Raw genomic sequence first — 21748 nt, forward strand, 5'->3', positions numbered from 1 at the left:
CACATGCACTCACTTTGACTTTATTTCTGATGTGAGCCTCATAGATGGAGTACGGACGATTTTCTGTTTGCTAAGTGCGGCTACTTTGACGTGTTAGGCATTTGCTTTCTGTATGAATGCAAGTCTAAACCAAGGTAAGAGCTTTTTATGAATGTATTATTTTATTTGTGAGAAGATGAGATCGGCACAGAGGCCAGAAAAAAAGTATAACACTGTATTTTAGACTGTATAATTGCTAATACCCATTCCCATTCAGATTTGAACCGATACCACAATCGTTCCTTGAAACGTGTAAATAGAAGTTTGGTCTGATGTAACAACCAATCCTTGAACCCATCCTCAGAGTGTTCTTTAGTCTAAAAAGTCACTTTTGTTTGAATCCACGGGCTCTCCTTGTTGTTGCAATAAGCCTTTTTGAAAGTCACATTTAAACGCTTTACCATTCAGAGTAAAAATACTCACGTTGTTCTTGCAATGAATCATAAGGAACAGATCATGTTAACAGAAAGTTTACTCTTTCACAGGCCACATGTTTACCTTTATTTTTTTGATATTGTAAAGTTGGACTGAATGGAGATTTCTCGACTTACATGAATAGGAGACTGCTGCGAAGAATACGAGGGGATTTGCTTTAATACAGGGGAAAAGAGTTCTGCACAGGAGGTGTGAAAATAGTTGTATCTTTCTGGAAACTTCATCTTCAAACATTTCATGTGTTGGATGATGAATTCTCTGCAGACTTTATCAAAAATATAAAAGATTGGAATGCTACTTTTGGGATCTTTGCCTCCCTTAACATATTTCACGCTTACAAGAATTGACATTGTAAGATACCAAAGTATTAGTTTCCATTATTATGACCACATGTTTAATACTTATAATGGTAAGAACATTAATGTGTTCCTGTTCCATAGCTACCCACTGCTCCTAATAAGATGGGTTAAATGCACAGTCTAAATGTCACTGTGTGTGGAGCTGTGTGTGTGACAATTTAAAAAGATACCTTAAGTAACCTCCATTTACCAAAATAGTTTTTTATAGATGCATTTATAGTTCTGGTCCCACTCATATTTGCACATGCCATTGTGCAAGTGTACACTGAAAAAACTGAAACGTTGACTAATGAATGAAATTTCACAAAACTGTATTAGGTTAGTTGAACCAATAATATTAAGTTGGACCTAATATTTTTTATTTAAATGTAATATTATTGTTTTTAACTGACCTAATACAGTTATGTGAAATCTGTTGACATAATACAGTTAATCAACTTCAAGTCAACTTTTCAGTTTATAATTGTATATATATGGTCCGCAGTTATATAACCAGGGTGTAATAATGGCTAAAAGGCAGCCATATCCTAACCCAACATGAAAATGAGGTGGCCATCACCTGTACCGCATTAACAGGCCCCCGACCACACAGGTGACCTCCAGCCTCTGATGTCAGATGGCAGTGCACTGTTACAGGAAGCAGGCAAAACCATCGACTCATTGTTTGCATTCATAGTCCATATTCAAAGTCATGCAAACAAGCCTGAGAAGCTGAAACGCAAGCCAAAAAACTGATGGCTGATGATAAGAGTGACAAGCAAGTTTTAATACAAACATGTTAATGATCAGATTATACACCAATATGTCAGAAATGTTCATTTAAATTTAAAGGAACGGCTTACATTGTGTAATTTTGAAACTGTGGCACAGTGGATTAGTGCGCATATCTTTGGATCAGGGGAGCACTGGTTCAATCCCCACTGCAGTCAGCATGTCGTTGTGTCCCTGGGCAAGGCACTTCACCCCAACTGCTCCTGACAGAAAAGTGAATAAGTGTCATGTAATATATTGTGTATATATTTAGATTGCTGGAGAATGACTTGATCTGTATTGCTTTTTCCAGGCCCTTTTAGTCATTGTATTTATTTCACAAGATCATAACTTTAAGGATGGCAATTGTTCTTTTACTCCAATGTTCCTGAAATTGTATGTTTTAAATATGCAAATTAGGCACCTTCTAACTAAATGTGCATACATATTCTGAAAAGAAATTGGAAAATTGGATATAGCCGGGTTAAAATAAAAAGTGTTTTACGTAGGGAACTTTTAACATCTCTTTTAATCACTCCATAAATAAATAAAAACATACAGTCGACAGGTCATTTAAAAAAAAGCAAATGCATTTTTGCCCTATTTTTACGACACAAATACATCAATCAGGCTGAATTATATATGAACACACCCCTCATTAAAAACCTTCAGAATATAGATTGGAATGAAAAATTGAAAGATTGGTGTGTGTTCTGTCAGTGTAGGGATTTCTCACTATGTGGACAAAAATACTTGTAATAATTAAACAGCCCATATTGTTAGATTTTATAAATTGTTGGACTTCCCAAGTTGATTACTTACATTAAAATATTTGTTCTGAATGACAAGTTTTCTGTAATTTTCAGTTTGAATGTGTTAATAATGCATTGTCCAATGCAAACTATTTGAATCTTTGATAAATCTACAGACACAAATATATAAAATGAGTAAACTAATCACCTAAATGTGCATTTTGTTTTCGTTCCACCGCTAGCGGATTAGCATAGATTAGAATTTAGCTCTATAGTTAAAGAGCCACATGTTTTCCTTGAAGTTGTCGAAGATCCAAAAAGAGCTATTCTGTACGTCTTACATTCTGAGGGTAGAAACTAATGGATGTCCAAATGTAAACGTTGTTTTGGCATTAAATATGTTTTTGCCTGGAGAAGGCATTTGAGAAAAAACTTAGTGCGTCACCAAAAAGAAAAGGAATCATCCTCAGGGGAACATGAAAAGCTTTGTTTGATGTCTATGGTACAATGTTTAGAAAAAAGATCATACACAGGCCCTTATTAAAGACTTGTGGATGTACAATTTGTTACAACAGTTCAAACTCATTAATAATCAGTGATCATTCTGATAATAAAGATAAGATAAACCTTTATTGTTCCCCGTAAGGAAAATCAGGAATAAGAGAGAGAGTTTTGTGCTACATAAAATATTTGTTGACTTTAATGAATATGTTTGTGTTGTTCCTGTATGTGTATGTACATTTGTTAATACATTTTAACTTTCTTTAATTGCTGCTAATGTCGTTATACTTGTCTTTTTTTCTACACCAGAGGGACAATGTGTTCCAGGGCTTATCTTTTTCTGATTGGAGCTGTGTACCTCTACGCTCAGGTACAAATGCATCGTATTTTAATATGATATACATTTTCTGGCCAGCACTCAAACTAAGATTTCAAAGGTTTAATGTCATTTACACAACTAAGTGTAGTTGAGCTGGGTCACAGGTTCCTCAACAGTGCATTATAGATATATACAAGACATATTACAACAATCCGGTTGGCTTTCTTCCCGAGCCGCTGGGAGTAAAGGTCCTCCATGGATGGCAGCTCCGTCCTGGTGATGGTCTGTGCAGTTTTCACCACCCTCTGTAAAGCCTTACGGTTGAGGGCGGTGCAGCTGGCGTACCAGGCCGTGATGCAGCCAGTCAGGATGCTCTCTATGGTGCACCTGTAGGAGGTCAGGATGCTCTCTATGGTGCACCTGTAGAAGGTCAGGATGCTCTCTATGGTGCACCTGTAGGAGGTCAGGATGCTCTCTATGGTGCACCTGTAGAAGGTCAGGATCCTCTCTATGGTGCACCTGTAGAAGGTCAGGATCCTCTCTATGGTGCACCTGTAGAAGGTCAGGATGCTCTCTATGGTGCACCTGTAGAAGGTCAGGATCCTCTCTATGGTGCACCTGTAGAAGGTCAGGATGCTCTCTATGGTGCACCTGTAGAAGGTCAGGATGCTCTCTATGGTGCACCTGTAGAAGGTCAGGATCCTCTCTATGGTGCACCTGTAGAAGGTCAGGATCCTCTCTATGGTGCACCTGTAGAAGGTCAGGATGCTCTCTATGGTGCACCTGTAGAAGGTCAGGATGCTCTCTATGGTGCACCTGTAGAAGGTCAGGATGCTCTCTATGGTGCACCTGTAGAAGGTCAGGATCCTCTCTATGGTGCACCTGTAGAAGGTCAGGATCCTCTCTATGGTGCACCTGTAGAAGGTCAGGATGCTCTCTATGGTGCACCTGTAGAAGGTCAGGATGCTCTCTATGGTGCGCCTGTAGAAGGTCAGGATCCTCTCTATGGTGCACCTGTAGAAGGTCAGGATCCTCTCTATGGTGCACCTGTAGAAGGTCAGGATCCTCTATATGGTGCACCTGTAGAAGTTGCAGAGTATCCTGGAGTCCATGTTGAACCTCCTCAGCCTGCGGAGGAAGAAGAGCCGCTGTCAAGCTTTCTTTGTGATGGTGTTAGTGTGATGAGTCCATGTCAGGTCCTCAGTGATGTGGACACCGAGGAACCTGAAGCTGCTGACTAAGTTCGTTTTGTAGTTTAATTTAATATTTATTATATTTTAACTGATTTTGATATCAATAGCGAAGAGTGCTGCATGTATAAATGACAAACACTTCCAATAACAAAAATCAACTTTGAATATAAATCTGTGTTATTTAGCATGTAAAAATTAGACAGTTTTATAATTATTTTGACAAAAAGACTAATTCTGTTTTCGCCCTTTTTTCCATTGCAGGTCATCGTAGCAGGTGAGTTTCTTATCTACATAATAACCTGCCATAAAGGAGATTCAGTAAAATACCTCGATAAACGTAAACATATTGGGCCAGGATTAAAGAACTGGGCTGAGGCCAAATAGTATTTTTTGATTGGTAGGTTTGCTAACTAAGCCCTGAGGAAGTGGGGCAGCCGTTGAAGCAAATACTTCTTCCCATTGACATACATTCGGAAAGATACGCCTATAAAACAGCGTACACTTGTTTAAGTTATATATACTACCCAATACGAACCCTTTTATAGCCGTTATTTAAATTATTAGGGTATACAAGTTATAAAATGTGTTTTTTTGCACACAGCTGGGACCGGAGCGCTTGTTTTCATTGGGGGATTATAAAGTTGGCCAAATGTCAGGCAGAGTTAGTCTGTTTCGTAATTGTGTGTTTTTTGTCAGTATACTGTATTTGAAATGACTATAGTTACGTTAGCTAGCTAGCTAACAGCAGATCTGCAATAATATCTGAAGGAATCATATGATAATATTATTAAAATAAGCCAATAAAACTTACATTTGAGGTACATTTCCAGTGACAGTTGGCCAACTTTCTAATCCTCAAGCACATCAACAAGTGCTTCGCTCCCAGCAGTGCGCATCACTTTCTGTGTTTTGAGCCTCTCGCAGCGTTTTTTGTTGTTGTTGTAGCGTGTTATATTTGCATTATGCGTTTCATTTATGCAGCGCTTTAAGTAAACGCTGCGCATGTGTTGTCAAGTTGGTGAAGACGTTTCTTCATTTGCATGTGTTTTGGCACATTTATGTTTTTGTATTTGCACTGTTTTGAAAGTGCAGCGCGTTTGCACCTGTTGTCCACCGTAATAAATCTGCAGCTTATTAAAATATTGCATGTTGCTCTAGAAGATGTCTTCACTGCTGAGCTGACGGTGGGAAGTAATGTCACACTGGAGGCCAACAGCATCCTGCTGGCTTTGAATTATACAGACGTGGAAGTGAATGCACAAAAAGTGATCCTCATAAGAAGTGAAGTGGTGGCAGGTATGAAGCTCTTTCCTCTTTCTTTCATTATTATTCCAAATGGTTCTTCTTTAAGACAGTGAATGGGACATTTCAATAAAAAGACAAAATAGAAAGACACAGTTGACAACTTCACTAAAACAATTATTCTTCCTTACATTTACTGTTTATATATATACATATATTTACAAGTGCTTACTCAAGGTGAATTTAGGAGAAATCTACATAAGTAAATAGATCAAGTTAGTAAAATAAACACTTAAATATGTATTTTGGATGTTTTCCTTTCAAACAGATTAAGACAGATTTGTATATTCAAACTAAAATGTGTTTTGTGGCCAGAAACACCATTTTCAAATGATTTGTTAATGTTGCTCCATGTCTGCTATATTTGTGCTAAAATGCACATCTTCATTATGTATATATTTTTACTTTGAAGTTCTGTTTTTATTTTCTATTTTGAGATGTTTATGTTTATGTCTGTTTATTCAGTACTCCTTTTTCATGTTCACATTGTGCGCAATGCCTTGTTTACATGCTGCTGTGACCAAAACATTTCCCAAGTATATTTTATCTTATCTTATACACATCTGAAGGCAGTGAAGGAGAAAAAAACAAATGGTGTCCAAATTGAAACATTGTCAGTGCAATTGGACGATTTGGCAATGAGTGTGAAAAAGTGAAACAAATCAATGACTGGGAAATGGATTCTAACTGTTAGGGTTTTGAAAAGCCAGTAACCTGCCATTATAAAACTGGTATTGATGAGCATGCCCTTTAATTTTGTAAAATTAGGTTGATATAAAATGATGGATTACCTCTCTGTAAAAAGTGTTGGTTCAGTGAGGCAAACGTTGCAAAAGTGGAGCAAAGTGCAAGAAATACCATGCAGCCATTCAGCTGAATATAAGACAGTAACTAAATACCAAAATGAACATCAGATGCATTCTTCATCTGATTGGTCAGGAGGTGGCGCTGACACATGTTTTGATCTTTAATCCTGATCAAAACGGTTTTGCATTTATTATTTAGAAAAAAACAATAGATATCATCTTCAAATGCACTTCTATAATATGATATACATTGATGAGGCCACATTTTCTTTCACCAATGTATTGTCTCTCAGGATGTCTTTTACTAAGAGATAACACAGATGAGATGTTTTCTTTTATAGAAATACTTTCTAGGACTTAAATGATTTGAAGTTGGGCTTTTCTTTTTAGAGTGCCTGCTTATTGGAGATGATACCTCTTGCAACTGCTCCACCGGGTACGTATGGAGCAACCCAGTGTGCTACAACTACAACTGTTGTAGGGAAACGACTTGCGCTCAGAACGTGTCCGACAGCACGCCACTCTGCATCGCCAAAGTCAATGGTAAGAGAGTGCTGTTGACAAACTGACTTAATGGAATAAGGGTCTCTGTAGAGTGTTCTTTCACACTAGTGTGTTTCTAGATTGTGTTAATGCTCTTTCATTTGTTTTCCATATGGACAAATGTGCATGTTGATATCACAAAATGTTCCTTCTTGCAATTCTCACAGTTCGCATCAAAGGATCAGTGACATTGAATACTGCCGAAACATGGGGGAGCAATAAAGAAACTCAGGTAAAAACTTGTCAGGTATATCTCGCTCTTATCACAAATGTATACATTCATCAAAATGTTTGTCACTGTAATACATCATTAAAATATAAATAATATAATGTTCTTTCTTTTTAAAGCTTACAGATGCATTTAAGGTGCTGAATGGCTTTGAGTTCCTGAATGTAACTGGTCAAAGGTATTTTACTTTGCAAATACTTTAAGTGTCTTTTACTTTTTATGAAATGAAGGAAAATGATTTTGTATTAATGTGTGTTACCTTTTACCTTACCAAAGTTGAAATCAGCCTATTTATTTTTGCTAAATCAACTAACCAGTACGAACATTAGAAAAGTCCTTATTTAAACTATTAGGTGCTAAAAGATGTAAAACAGCCTAAAAACTGAATCCAGAGTAATTTCGCTCTCCATTCGTTTAACTGAGCCGAGACCAGTCATGACCCTGCAGGAAAACGCACATTCTATGAGCCCAGACACCGGTATCTTTATACGAGTCAGGCCATTTTGGCTTCATACGCACTGAGCAAAATGAATAGGAATGAACGTGTCCCTGCCTTTCATGCAATATCAAATGATTTGTATACATCCAGGGTCAAGGAGTACCTAGCTAACTCACTGCTACTGCTAATGGCAGTACAGTTGGTACACTAGCTGTTTTGTCCAAGCCCCCAGGAAGAGCACTGGGCCAAAAATACATTTTCACATTGACTTGACATTGGGAAAGAGTCGTCTGTTAATTCAATTGAAATTCAAAAGTGTTATTGTCATATGAACATAAGCTACAGTGTAGAAATGGCAATGAAATTCTTATGACCCGAGCTCCTCCAACGATGCAACATATATAATAAAATACTAAAATACAATTAAAAATTAAAAATAAATATAAATAAATTAAATACAATTTTAAAATAATTAAAATTAAAATTGTGCTAGAAGTCTGTATACATTTAAATAGAATATGATACAAACAAGAACAGAATGTGAATTTAAATATTGTACATAAAGACAAAATTAAATACGGTTTATTGCGGTGATAACTATTTGATAAATAAAGTTAATCAGCATATGATCATTTTAACTAAATAAACTACCCAGTACGAACACTTTTATAGCCCTTATTTGAATCATTAGCATCTAAAAGTTGTATAAAGCGCTAAAAGCCAAACCCAGGGTTATCTTCCCTCACCTTTCATTTGACTCTGAGAAGAGGGCAGGAGATCTGAGGCAGGGCTTACAGAAAACTCAAGTGAGCATGCTCCATGGGCCCACCATGGGTGCCTTTTGAAATCTACAGGCGCTCCATTTTGAGCTTTATGCGCCACTGAGCATCCAACGCTGTATCCAGTTCTCTTTATACATCCATGGTTTTGTCAAAAATCATTCCTGCAGTCAAGTTTGCGTGTATAAATTGAGGTCAAATCAAGTCAATGTTTTATTTAAATAGCCTCATATCAAATTTGTCTCAGTGAGCTCTACAATCTCTACAGTCTATCACACAGCACCCTCAGTTCTTGGACCCTCACAGCTCATAAGGAAAAACGCCCCCAATTAAACCTTTGAAATGTGCCTTGTATTCTTTCCGCACCTTAGAACCCAAACCATTGACAAAGATGACTTTGCAGTTGCTGACTTTGAGGCAGCTGTCAGCGTAGAAATGTCGACTCCAAAACTTCAAGGTGTTGTGGATGAAGCACAAAGGAATTTGAAGGCTGTCATTTCTGTTGACACTGTAGGTCAGTATATAAGTGTTTGTTTTGTCATTCATTTATATCATGTTTACTCTGAAACAATATTGCTCAACTACTTGAAGTGTGTGCTCTTGATCGATGAATATCTGTTCAACTGTTTATTGATTATTTTAACTATACTATAATGATTAGATAATTATTTGACTTTTGGAGGTATATTTTAATTTTCTCAAATGGCTAAGTGATGCTGTCTGCAAAAGCAAGTCAATCTCCATAGATCCCCTTGTTAAAAGGCCAACATTTGAAGAGGATATACTGTAAACATATTTACAGCATGGTACAAAAACAGGTGTTGGACACTCCACCTAAGAGGCACATATTTTAGATTAGTTTGAAGTTAGGCCAACATGGCAATGGCTTCACTTCAGAAAGCTATGGGTGACGGATCAGCAACTATTTATATACTGTATATTCAATTACATTTATGCAGGTACAAGAAGGCTGCTTTTCAGTAAGAAAATTAAAACCATGGTTACCTCAAGTCTCTGTAAATCAATAACCTTATCGTAGGAAAGGAGTATGATTTCTGGAGAAAGAAACCATATTAAAATCGTGACCTGATCATTTATTTGATGTAAACTAGAGCTGTCAATGTTAAGATGCTTGTGTTTAATATAGAAACCTTAGTCGATTAAAAAATAATTAACGCATTATAATCACATCGCTAAGTTTGACCAAAGGTTGCTCCTGTACTACAAGCGTGGATGTTGAAAATGGAGGAAAGGCATTGAGCTGAATCATGCTCCAGTTTTGTGAAGTTGCACAGGAGTGGGACATATCGTACAGGGTCACCACTGTAGGAACAGATAATATTATATATCACAATATAATAGTGTCAAAGATAATATGCCCTGTGTAGGCCACACATACTGTATATATTATTATACATTATGCTAAAGCATCGACAATGCGGCTCTCCCTGACAGCCGCATTGTCGATGATTTAGCTACAGTAAGTTTTAAAAACAATTCTCTGGCTTAATAATAATAATACATGGGATTTGTATAGCGCTTTTCCGAATGCTCAAAGACGCTTTACATAAAATCAGAACAGAACAATACAAACAAAACATAAACAATATTCCTAATCCAAGTGCGGAGTAAACTTGGGAGGGCAGGGTGGGGGGGTGGGGGGTTGTTGATAAGAGTTTGAAAGCTAGAGGGATTAAGTGAGTTTTGAGAGATTCTTTGAATTAATGCCAATTATTCAGAAATCATGTTATCACTGATCACTGTAGTGCTACATGTCCCCTATTTCCCTACATGTTCCCTGGTACTGTCCTTTTGTACTGTTTTTAAAACTTAAAAGAATATTTTATGAATTGGTAAGGTGTAAGGTTGTACCTCATACTTCCAACCTAATCATAACTACTATATTGCTATGTATTTGTATTTCCTTCTTCACACAGGAATGGTCGAGATATACTCCCCAGGGAAAGTGTGCTATGAGTCTGTGCCAGTGATGAATTGCACATTTGTGGAGACAAATATTAAGATGGACAGTAATGGCTGGAACTTTTTTGGGAAGGATGGCAAACGCTTTCAGCTCAACACCGGCACTGTGGTGAATCTTACTCTTCCCTGTAACACATCGGGTTTGTGTGCTCAACTCACACTTCAAAAGGTGACAGGCATCTGGTCAGGCAAGTACACAGCTGGGAGTTTCTCTCCCACACACTCCCCCACTGTCTGAAACGCCTGCATTGGACTCCTTTGTTTACTTCCTTGGCATAATGACATCACTATGTAACACTTGCACTTCTCTTGGCTAGCGCTCCAACACATTGTACGTGATATGCTAAGGGTCAGGACATTTCCGACACATCTCTAAGAGGTTGATCAATCACAACAGAGCCGGCCAGCTAACCAATCAGAGCAGACTGAGCTCTGGTTTCAGACAGAGGGTGAAAAGAGGTGCTGCAGCACAGGCAGTATGAGAAAAATAAAGAGCTTTTTGAACATTAAAGGTCTCCTATCATGCAAAAGCAACGGCCCTATCAGAAACGTCGCTATCAGAAACAATTCGTGACGTGTTTTGGATGAAATATGGTCTTTGTTTACATTAGCAAGCATCACTAACACTCAGAGCTAATGCTGTACTGGAGAGAGTATGTGTACAAAAGCAGGATATAAAAAAGGAACTCACCTTCTGGTAAACCCACAAGAGAAAAAGCATTTGAGCTCCATACTGTTTCAGAAATAATCCTTGATGTGGATTTGAACATGATATGGCGTTTAATCATGGCAGCATTTAGCTGTATGGGGTAGAATTATCCTGCATGAGCATGCAAAAGCTCTCCGTCCTTTTAAAAAAATGTTTTCAATCTTTATCTTTATTTATTTGTAAAGCTACAGACCCAGAATCAGCACTTCTCTAACAGGGCTGAAATAGAGGGGTATGACGCATGGCTAGAATGGGTGATCTGTTTGGTATTTTGAGCAAAACACATCAGAGACATGTTTTTATATATCTGAGACCTATAATATATGCCTAAAAATAGTATATTAGGAGATCTTTAAAGCATGGAGACATGTCACAGTAGAAGCACAAAATACCCCAAAGATCTGCATAATATGTCCTCTTCAAACATGTGGCTGAATCTACATGACAATAGTCCGAAGGGGCATGTCTTTTTTGGTTCTGACTGGAAGTTATACTGGATAATTATAAATGAACCTCAAATCAATGTGCAGATTGTCTGGTCATTTTCCATCACGGCATCTCAAGCCTTGAATGTGAGACAGCTACCTATACCTCTTTCCCTTCTGTTATTCTAACAAACACAATTTGCCAGAGCGTGGTCATCCTACTCCCAGATCCTATGTTCCCCATATAAAACACATCGTGAGAACTAAGGATCCAATGTTCTTCAGCTCTTTACAGGAAGCTTAAAAAGACAACCCAGTTCTGTGATTAATTAATATGACATGGGCTATTGTGACAAATTGTCAAAGGGGGTTTTCTGTCCCCAGGCACTGCTGTAGGGCTCTTAATATAATAGTCCTATACTTAAGCAAACGTATCAAATGATTAGGGTCCTTGAAGCACAGTATTACATACATGTATATGCAAAATCTGGTTTCGGGCTCTCATTCCATTTCAAATGTCAATGTAAGGGAACATTTCCCCTTGGCTGTGGCTCAGGAGGTAGCGCTGTTGTCAACCAATCAAAAGGTCAATAGTTTGATCCCCAGCCCCTGCAGTCAAACTGTCGGTGTGTCCTTGGGCAAGATAACTAACCCCAAAACTAGCTAACTATATTTAGTGTAGTACATGTAGCCCCACCTTGAGCCACTACAGTAAAGTGCTATACTTACAGATTACTGCATGTGCTCACAATCTAATTTTGTCAAACATAATAGTATCAGTATCAGAGGACAGTTCTCTGAAGAGACACTACTTCTACTATTAATACTTTTTATTAGCCCTCCTGTCGTGTTAGTTCCCCCCCCCTTACTTTGGTGTTCCCGATCAAATTTGACCACCACATTGTTTTAACTGCTCTTACATTAACACTAACACCTTTAATCATCACAACATTTTATTAAACACCCGTTTAAGCTGTAATCAATGTCTCAGAATACTGGTTTACCTGAATAACTGCAAGAAGAGACACTGAAAATGTATTCCAATTTGTGGGTGTGTACTATCTGATGAATGTACGTAATCTGGGGTTACCCATTGATTTCCTATGGTGGTCATTTTTGACCAGGAACATCATAGGTGAAACAAAGTTGACTAAACCACATACAAATTCAATGAAAGTGGTAATAAGCCATTTTATATGTTCAAATACCTTCTGTGGAGGATATCATAAGGCCATGAGGCAATCAAATGTAAAGCACAATATTTATGATTGATGAGAGTAGTAAATCGGTCAGATTTGACCCAAACACGACAGCAGTTGTTTATTTTCAGTCTGCTGTTGACTTGTTCCCTGCAGGTAGATACGAGTGTGGATTCCAGATAGGGTCAGTCCGGCACACAGCCAGCACAGAACTGAGTGTTGCACTCCTGCCTGACGTGGTCACCCTGAAGATTGATCCTCTGACGGTGGACTGTTCGGTGAATTCAAACCGTAAGGTGACGGCCACTGCCACCATCCCAGTCAGCACAGAGCCCTTTAAAGTTTTGTGGAGCTACCAGGAAGTAAAGGAACCAGCTGTCAACACATGTAAGGCAAACCTTCAGTATCTCTCAAAACTAGCTGTCCTATTTTCCTCTGGTTTGTTCTAGCATTACACACTAATGTAATTGATTACATCTACACAATTAACATTCACAATAGTTCTGAAAAAGGCTTTCATTTCCACAAACCATAAACTTAACCCTGAAACTAATATTACTCTTTATTTTACAGCTGTTGGAGGAAACCTTATTTATAAGTTTCATGCAACTGTCAGTTGCATGAAAATACTAGAGCCACATACTATCAGTGTCACTTTTACGAACTCAGAGAAACAAGTCAAAACTGCGACAGTGGATGTTCCAGTAATTTATGGTAACTGATCATATTGAATCTGTTATTTGAGATCTATTTTATGGTATAATATGTATGTTCATAATGTATTATTTTGTTTATATTTACATGTATTTGCAATGTCTCTTACTTTAACTAATGATGTCCTATATTTTTCTTCTAGCGGGTGCAACGTTTTGCAAGGCAGAGATAGATAGATTTGGTGTGCTTTGGCCAAACACCCCAGCTGGAAAGACATTGATTATTGATCAATGTGCAGAGGGCAGGGTGGGCTATAAGTCCCGCACTTGCAGAGGCCGTCAATGGGACGATGTGTTCTCCAACTGCGTTAACGCAGAGCTGAACAAAGTTCTAAATGCTGCAGACGTGAGTGTGGCTTTACAGCTGGAACCCTAAAAGTTATATCCAATGTTTTTCTGTAAAAGATTACTTATACTCGGGGGAAGTTTTCGAGTAAGTTGATATTGGCTTTTATACATTTTTGGAACAAAAATTTGACGAGACAAAGGTATTTTCATCTTCCAAAAACATTGTTTTATAATGTTCTACCTGCTTACAATATCATAACATTTTACATAAATTGCATGGCTTCATCAAAATCATTTTGAATGCCGCTAATACAAATGCCAACCACATTTGGAGAATGTTTTTCAACTTGAGGAATAGCGTCTTTTTTAACATAAGGTACCATGCATAATTGTAACGACTGAATGAACACCAGTAGAGGACTCAATAGCACGACTCAGGGACAGAGGCTTAGGTTGCAAAAACGTCTTTATAGATTAAATGCAGAGGTTCGGTACACGGGAGATCAGTCAGTAAGGCAACCAAAACAGACGAGGATTAGGAAGGAACAGAGTCAGGACACGAAGCTGGGTCAGGTACACGTGGAATAGATAGGCTACTGGGAATAAACACTGCTGGAACGCTAGGATGAACTAAGACGAACTGGCCGCAGACTCAGGCGCTGTTTACACAGGAACAAAACGGGTTGTATCTGCTACTTTTCTCTTTCGTATAGCCCGTTCGTTCACACGCGGCCGTAACGGAACCGCGGAAACGGACCCCTCAAACGATAACGGGTCCCAAGGTGGATAGATCTGTGGACGGAACGCTCTGGGGGGTCAAACGGCTCCGTGTTTATGCCCTATACGCCATAGCCCCGCCTCTACCCACCTCTCCTGCTCACCCCCATGTCACCGCGTCATTGCTGATGTGTTTCGCCAACAACAACTGTATATTATTATATAGAGTCGTTATTAATTTGTTTTAAAGCTCAATAAATAACAAAGAAGACCTTTGACCGGCACTTTTCAAATTTTGTCCGGAAGATTTCAACTTTAACGGACATGTTGACCGGCGAAAAAAAATTCTAACAGAAACTCTGCCACACGGTTCCCTCGTCCCTTGGAAGTGGCGGAGAGGTGGGTGTTTTTTATCTGCTGGTGGACTACCGGAGAGATTTACAGCAGGAGCACACGCTTGCCTCTGGGAGGGAGAAAAAGAGCCAGAGCCCTGCCTCTCCCCACCTCTGCTGCTAAATCCACCGCGGAGAATAAACAGAAGGGCAACCATGGCAACCATGCTCGGGAAGTCTTCTTCGCTGCTTTTGGTGTATTTTGTGGCGGAAGTACAGCGCCAGTTACAGGCCCGGCATATGTACTACAGCGTCTCCAGCGGGTCAAGCGGTCTCGTGTGAACGGACACGTTTATTGAGCTGATTGCCTGTGAACGGAAGACTTTTTTGATATCGAATTCGGTTCATTTTCGTTTCCGTTCCCATGTAAATGGGGCCTAAATAGACAGGGGGAGGGGTGATAATGGGGCACAGGTGAGGCTAATTAGGGATGGGAAGCAGGTGGAGTTCAATTAAGGGCAGGAAATGCTGACACTGAAATGAGAGAAACAAAATAGAAACAGGAATAATAACAAAAACATCAACATGCTGGCTAGGACCTTACAATAATTGTTTTAAAAGTATGACAATAAGTGACTGACTGCTTCAGAGATTACTGCAATGGAGGCCAATTTTTTACATGTAGGAATCTGAGATAAATTCATGTTTCTAGCTAGCTAATTTCAAAAGATTGTAATGATGCTAGCTCTAAATATCCTCTAACTCCTTTCACTCAACGAGTACATTTATATAATGTTGAAACAAATATGTTGACATTTTGTTGTGCTTTGCAACAATGTCATTGTTTTGGGGATTTACAGTAATTTGTGTGTACATCGTTTCATTGAGATCCTTGTTTAATTTTGTTTCTAGAACTTTGCGAAGGGACTAGGAGCCACCCAGGAGGTTGCCATGGAGATTTTTTCAGGACTTTTTAACAGCTCTACAACCGACACTGATTCCAATGACTCTACGGCCGACGTTATCGCTTCCATCGAGGTTCTAAATTTGATGTCGAAGGCATCAGAGTTCATTGTCTTGGAAGACAGTGTCTTTCCTGTAAGCCCCCGTTGATAATTATTTCTTTGCTTACTGAAATACATGTGGGTTTTTAAGCCTATATGGCTCATTTTTGCACTGAAATAATGTGAGGTGGACAAATCATATCACGGTAAAGTAGGGATTGGATTTCGATCAGCTTTATTGATCGCTGACACTAGTCGATAGAATTACGAGTAGATCAGAAGCCATAGAAAGTTTTGAACTGCTTTATTTGAGCTTATACTGATAAGTTATATATAAGTTATACTGATCAATTAGTTACAATGTGAACGCCGGACATCCCAAGATAAAATGTCCCTTTTTTAATCTTCTGTTTCAGAAATTTGTACATGCTGCAAGCAATATGTTGAACAACACCTGGTCTGGTGTCAACACAACTATTGTTCATGATATGTCATCAAAATATCTTCAGTCTGTGGAAGATCTGGTGAAGAATATTAAGGTCAATCAAAGCAATGGAGTGAACAGTCCAAATCTAGACCTCAAATTCTGTTCAGATGACTGCAATATGACTGTGTTTGACATTGCCGTTAATATGAACAAGACCAACGGAACAGGGAAAACTGTTGCTGTGAAAAATCTAATGCGTAGATTAAAAAACAACATCGACGATTCGAAGCCTGACAGCATCTTAGTATCGGTCACACTGGAGAAGAATAGTTCATCAGAAATTAGACTGGTGTTCCCCCAAGAGAATCCGAGTCGCAACAAACGTATGTGTGTTTTCTGGCGCACCAAGATGAACAAATGGTCAGAAGCAGGATGCAGTGCGAAAACTATTCCGGGCAATCGCACAGTTTGCGACTGCAACCACCTGACTTCATTCGCTGTCATGATGTCCAAGAGTGATGTATCTACACCGGACCTGGATATGATTACAAATGTCGGCCTGGGTGTGTCCGTCTGCTGCCTGCTGATCTTCCTCATCGTCGAGTATCTAGTGTGGTCGGCTGTGGTCAAATCCAACCTTTCACATTTCCGTCACACAGCTATAGTGAACATTGCTGTGTTCCTCTTGCTCGGTAACTGTAGTTTCTTGGCTTCCAGCAATCCCGAGAGTCTCAGTGACAACTGGTGCCTAGTTTTGACAATATGCAAGCACCTGTTTTATTTGGCCATGTTCAACTGGATGATGTGCATGAGTGTCATGCTTGTCCACCAGCTCATCTTCGTCTTCACCCCCCTGAGGAAAAGAGTCTTCATGTTCTTCTCCGGCATCGTTGGCTATGTTTTCCCAATCTTCATAGTGGGATCAAGCTATACGTATTGCAAATACACCGAAAAGCCCTACTATGAAAAGAAAACATGCTGGCTAGTTTATGAAAGTGTCTTGGAGGGCTCCCTTCATGCTTTCCTCCTTCCTGTGGGAACTGTTATTTTGACAAATCTGTTTTCCATGGTGGTCGTCATTCTTACTCTAGTGAAATCCAATGTCCCTGAGGGCAGCAAGGCAGACGACAAGGAGACAGCCAAAAGCATCCTCAAAGTGGTGGTCTTTCTAACGCCTGTCTTTGGACTGACATGGATTATTGGCTTTGCTCTGCTCATGTTGGAAGAAAACACTCCCCTGCATATTATAGCCATTTACAGTTTCACCATCCTCAACTCCTTCCAGGTAATTTGAAAGCATTTCACACACAAAACGAACTGTTGAAATTTGTGAGGCATCAATCCAACTTTTTTCCAATAGGTCCAATCAGGTAACGATACCAATTCCCAACCTGATACTAGTGTACCCTTTTTCCTAAATGTTACCTCTGGGAAGTCTAAAGTTTTGAGATATTCCACTTTGGAAGTTAAAAAATAAGTTGCATAAAGCCTATTTTCTTCTTGAGGGAGATGTGTCAAATCTGATAAAAATTAATTATTTTTCACCTACTCCTCCACTTCACGTCACATTAGCCTCTCATAATACACACAAAATGTGCTATTCAATACCACAATATTATTTCCACAAGAATGTCTGCCAAAAAGTCACACGTTTTAAATTCACTAAATTTGATTTCTTGCAGGGCATATTCATTTTGATTACATGTGTTTTCGCAGAGCAGAAGGTAGGTTTGCCAACTTGTCTCTCATTCCCTTTCAGCATCAATATATAAATAGATTTTTTGTAATCTCCCTAATGTCTTGTGGTTGTAGTAGAGCATTCTTCCTGGGCCATAGGAAGCCTGGGTTTGATTAATGGGGCCCAAAAGTTGCCAACAATTATGTTGTTCGGTATTTATTTTAAAGCTATTTGTTTTATAACCTAACAGGTTCGAGAAGAAATGATAAAGCTCATAATGGTAAGTTAACCAATGAAGTATCCAGAATGACAAAAGTAAAGTAATATTGACATTCATCATAACCGTTTTTTTTTCTACCTGCAGGCAAAGTCAAAAGGAAAAAGTGAGAGCATGAAGAATTTGACCTCAACCAACTACACAAGAGACAAATGAGGACCGAGGTCAGTGCTAGATCACGTGATTAGTTGTTGCATTTTAACCTGTGTCCATGCATTTGCTACATCTTCATTGACATACATTCAAAAAGCATTACATTTGAACTAACTTGTCATATTAAAAATACTTACCTTCTGCACTTATCAAAGCAGTAATTAAGTTAACAACTCAAACCAAAAGATCGCTCCTTAAAGTCATAAATCAAAGTATTAGACTTACTTCTTTGATCTGATGATGACGTTATATTGAGAGTTAAGGGATCACTCACGTTATTATAAATAGGTCATCCTTGGGATATATGGCTGCTGCCTTATAGAATAGAATATTAAAACCTGTGGTTGGATGTTTATCTGTTTTTAGTTTTTACTTCAATCAAATAACCAAATGTTCTCTATCGGCTTTAGTTTGGCACATTTTGAATGTGAAAATCTATGAATACTCTTAACACTTGTCCATATCTACATTTCAGATTGCAGACACGGAAACAGCAACTCTTGGATGCAGCTCCTCTGATACTGCTTTGTGTATAGATAGTTATAGAACTATAGAGTAATGTTCAAAAACTAGGTTTATTTTATTTCATTTGATAGCACTGAACATTATTATTATTTGTAGCTCTTACACTTATGGTTATCATCCATGAAATCATATTCTGCTCCAGGAAAGAATTTAAGATAAGAATATAGCTAATGCATACATTTTGATGCCATTTTATATTTTAAGGGTAAAGTTGATACAGTCTATTTCCATTCGTTTTTATGTGCTAAAGAAGTTAGACACATTACACTCTATAGCTTTAAGAGGAAGCTTGTGTATCTTGATGTTCTGCATTCTGTACATGGAGTTTGAGCTGACTGTATATAGGATATCGCTTGGTTTTCTAGGAGCCCTATGATTATTAGGGGTTTTGCCTTTCCTGTAGTGTGTTATATAGGTTTTAGCGCATGTAAATGGTCTACAAAGGCTAAAATCCCTGTGTTCCCTCCAGACATACACCCCCTCTGCCTGAAACGCCATTGGACTCCTTTGTTTAACTCTTTAACATAGTGAGTAACAATAACTCTTCCATTGGCTAGCGCTCCAACACATGCTACGTGATAGGCTAAGGGTTTCTAAGCGTTTCACATATCACAACAGAGCTGGCCAGCTAACCAATCAGAACAGACTGGGCTCTGGTTTCAGACAGAGGGTGAACAGTAGAGGCACAACTTATACATATGAACCTGGAAATTAGCATGATAGGGCCCCTTTAACAAGTTTGGCATGGTTTGATAATTTTGCTTGAATCTGTATATGTACATTACTTGATTTAAACTATAACCTGTGTGTCTAACCAGTGTATGTATCCAAAAATATGTATTGAAATAAAGACAAGGAATATAATGTATTTTATTGTTATCATTACCCAATGAAGTTTAAATCCAAGCTTTGCATTTTCCATGACAAATGTAATTTGCGGACAAGCGGACTGCATGTGATTATTTGTATCATACCAAACAAAGTTAATGGATAAGTTCGGGAGATTTCAAGGCTCATTCTAAGAAATACAAAAATTTATTTAGAAGCGTACACAAAATATAATTCAGTGTTAATAATTAGCTTATCAGATTTTACGAACACTTCTCACTTCAGCCTTGTCACCAGCTTGCTGTGATTTCACTGCTGGGTGAATGCAGAGGATATATTACCCCCCTGGAAGATGTGTCACTGAGCTCTCCTGATGACGGTGAAGATGGCCAGTGTCAGCACAACGGTCCCTGCTGCGCCACCAATCAGAGCGCCCAGAATGCCTCTGTGTATGTTTGTTTTCTCACACCTCTTACCAGTGTAGTAGGTGGTCTGGCTAGATGCACACCTGGAGAAAAGCGCACATTAAATGATTTTGTGATGCACAATAACTGCATTTTTCTGATGGCTGTGTCATCTGGCTTGCAAGAGTTACATAGGCATCGTCAAATGAGATAACTCTAGAGGTAAAATGTACAAAAATTATCATCTTAAAGGTCTCCTATTATACTATTTTTAGGCATATATTATAGGTCTCAGATATATAAAAATATATGAAAAACATGTCTATGAAGTGTTTTGCTCAAAAACAAATATCCCATATCATATCCCTCTATTTTAGCCCTGTTAGAGAAGTGCTGATTCTGGGTCTAAAGCTTTTTTTTTTTTAAAAGAGAGAGAGGGGAGCTTATGCTGAGTATCTGATCAGGGGCATTCTACCCAGATACAGCTAAATGCTGCCGTGATTAAACGCCATATCATATTGCAAACCACATCAAGGGTTATTTCAGTATGGAGCTCAAATGCTTTTTATCTTGCGGGTTTACAACAAGGTGAGGTGAGCTTGCTAATGTAAACAAAGACCATATTACTTCCAAAACACGTCGGGCATTGTTTCTGATAGCGACATATCTGATAGGGTGTAAAGCCAGCCCACATTTCAGATATTACGTCATATCGGCAGGAAATCTGGATCAGCTCAGTTGTACCTCCGTTTTTACAGATTTGGGTACGGAGGAAGAGAGAGAGGGTTTTGTTTTCTGACACTTTGTGAGTCTCCTGACACACCGGGGACACATTTTTATGTATAAAAGACATCAAAACGTGCATTTTGCATGATAGGAGACCTTTAAGCAATGCAAATAGCAGAGGTGGGAGTAAGTCCTACATGTGCAAGTCATGAGCAAGTCTCAAGTCTTGACCTACAAGTATCAAGCAAGTCCTAAATCACTGTGGTGAGAGTCAAGCAAGTCATTGCTCAGGTCAAGCAAGTCAAGTCAAGTCATACGAAATTCTGATGAATAAGCAGTTTCCGCATTTAAATCAGTTAAAAGACAGTGGTTATGAAAATGGATTTAACCCACACTATGATCTTCATTACATACACAGTTAATCATTTGAAATCTAATTTAGACCGATGACAATCATATTAGATTCATATTAACCCTAGAACTGCAGACAATATAGCTAGGACTCAATCAAAAAGTCTGTTCAAAAAGGCAGAATTCCAGGTAAGAAAATCATATATGGCATTTGCCATTACACATATTTAATTTAAATTTCTGTTAACACTAGAACCACCAACAGCGTCAGCACCTACATAGATATAATTTTCAAATCATTTAATTTGTTCCTCTTCATAATTTCCTTATAAACTAAGTAGGACGATTTAAAACTCACTTAATTGGGTTAATTTTGAAATGGCTTCAGTTTATCATCATAACAGATCAAAAAGTTCAGATTCATTTTACAATAAATCAAGGAATGATGCACTTCTACAAACAAAAACAACATAATTAAAACATTTAAACAAACTACTAAAAGTAGATGAACTACATTATTCAAAGTTTACAGTAACTTCTGATAACACAGGGGAAATAAACGA

At 38.4% G+C, this 21748-nt stretch overlaps 2 protein-coding genes across 3 annotated transcripts in view; one reads left to right on the forward strand and one right to left on the reverse strand.

Annotated features, from left to right (window-relative positions):
• On the forward strand, positions 1–19744 carry adgrf3b (adhesion G protein-coupled receptor F3b). Of its 2 annotated transcripts, none has more exons than XM_034150501.1 (18): positions 1–134; positions 3146–3206; positions 4610–4622; positions 5507–5644; positions 6847–6999; positions 7167–7231; positions 7348–7406; positions 8818–8960; positions 10384–10617; positions 12919–13149; positions 13336–13476; positions 13619–13821; positions 15725–15910; positions 16233–17528; positions 17926–17967; positions 18172–18201; positions 18286–18362; positions 18827–19744. In XM_034150501.1, exons 2-17 carry the CDS (start codon positions 3153–3155, stop codon positions 18352–18354), a joined length of 3057 nt encoding a protein of 1018 aa, XP_034006392.1. In that variant the 5' UTR covers positions 1–134; positions 3146–3152; the 3' UTR covers positions 18355–18362; positions 18827–19744. The 2 variants fall into 2 exon arrangements, with proteins under 2 accessions (XP_034006392.1, XP_034006394.1); XM_034150503.1 differs by having other exon boundaries at positions 5510–5644.
• The window catches only part of mep1a.2 (meprin A, alpha (PABA peptide hydrolase), tandem duplicate 2), a 12213-nt gene continuing 10187 nt past the window's right edge, over positions 19723–21748 (reverse strand). Inside the window, exon 14 of the mRNA XM_034150504.1 lies at positions 19723–20212. Within this exon, the coding sequence (XP_034006395.1) occupies positions 20062–20212 (151 nt within the window). The 3' untranslated portion in view covers positions 19723–20061. The remainder of the gene's footprint in view (positions 20213–21748) is intronic.

This window comes from Trematomus bernacchii, unplaced genomic scaffold, assembly GCF_902827165.1.
Source record: "Trematomus bernacchii unplaced genomic scaffold, fTreBer1.1, whole genome shotgun sequence".
In the NCBI taxonomy this organism is placed as follows: Eukaryota; Metazoa; Chordata; class Actinopteri; order Perciformes; family Nototheniidae; genus Trematomus; species Trematomus bernacchii.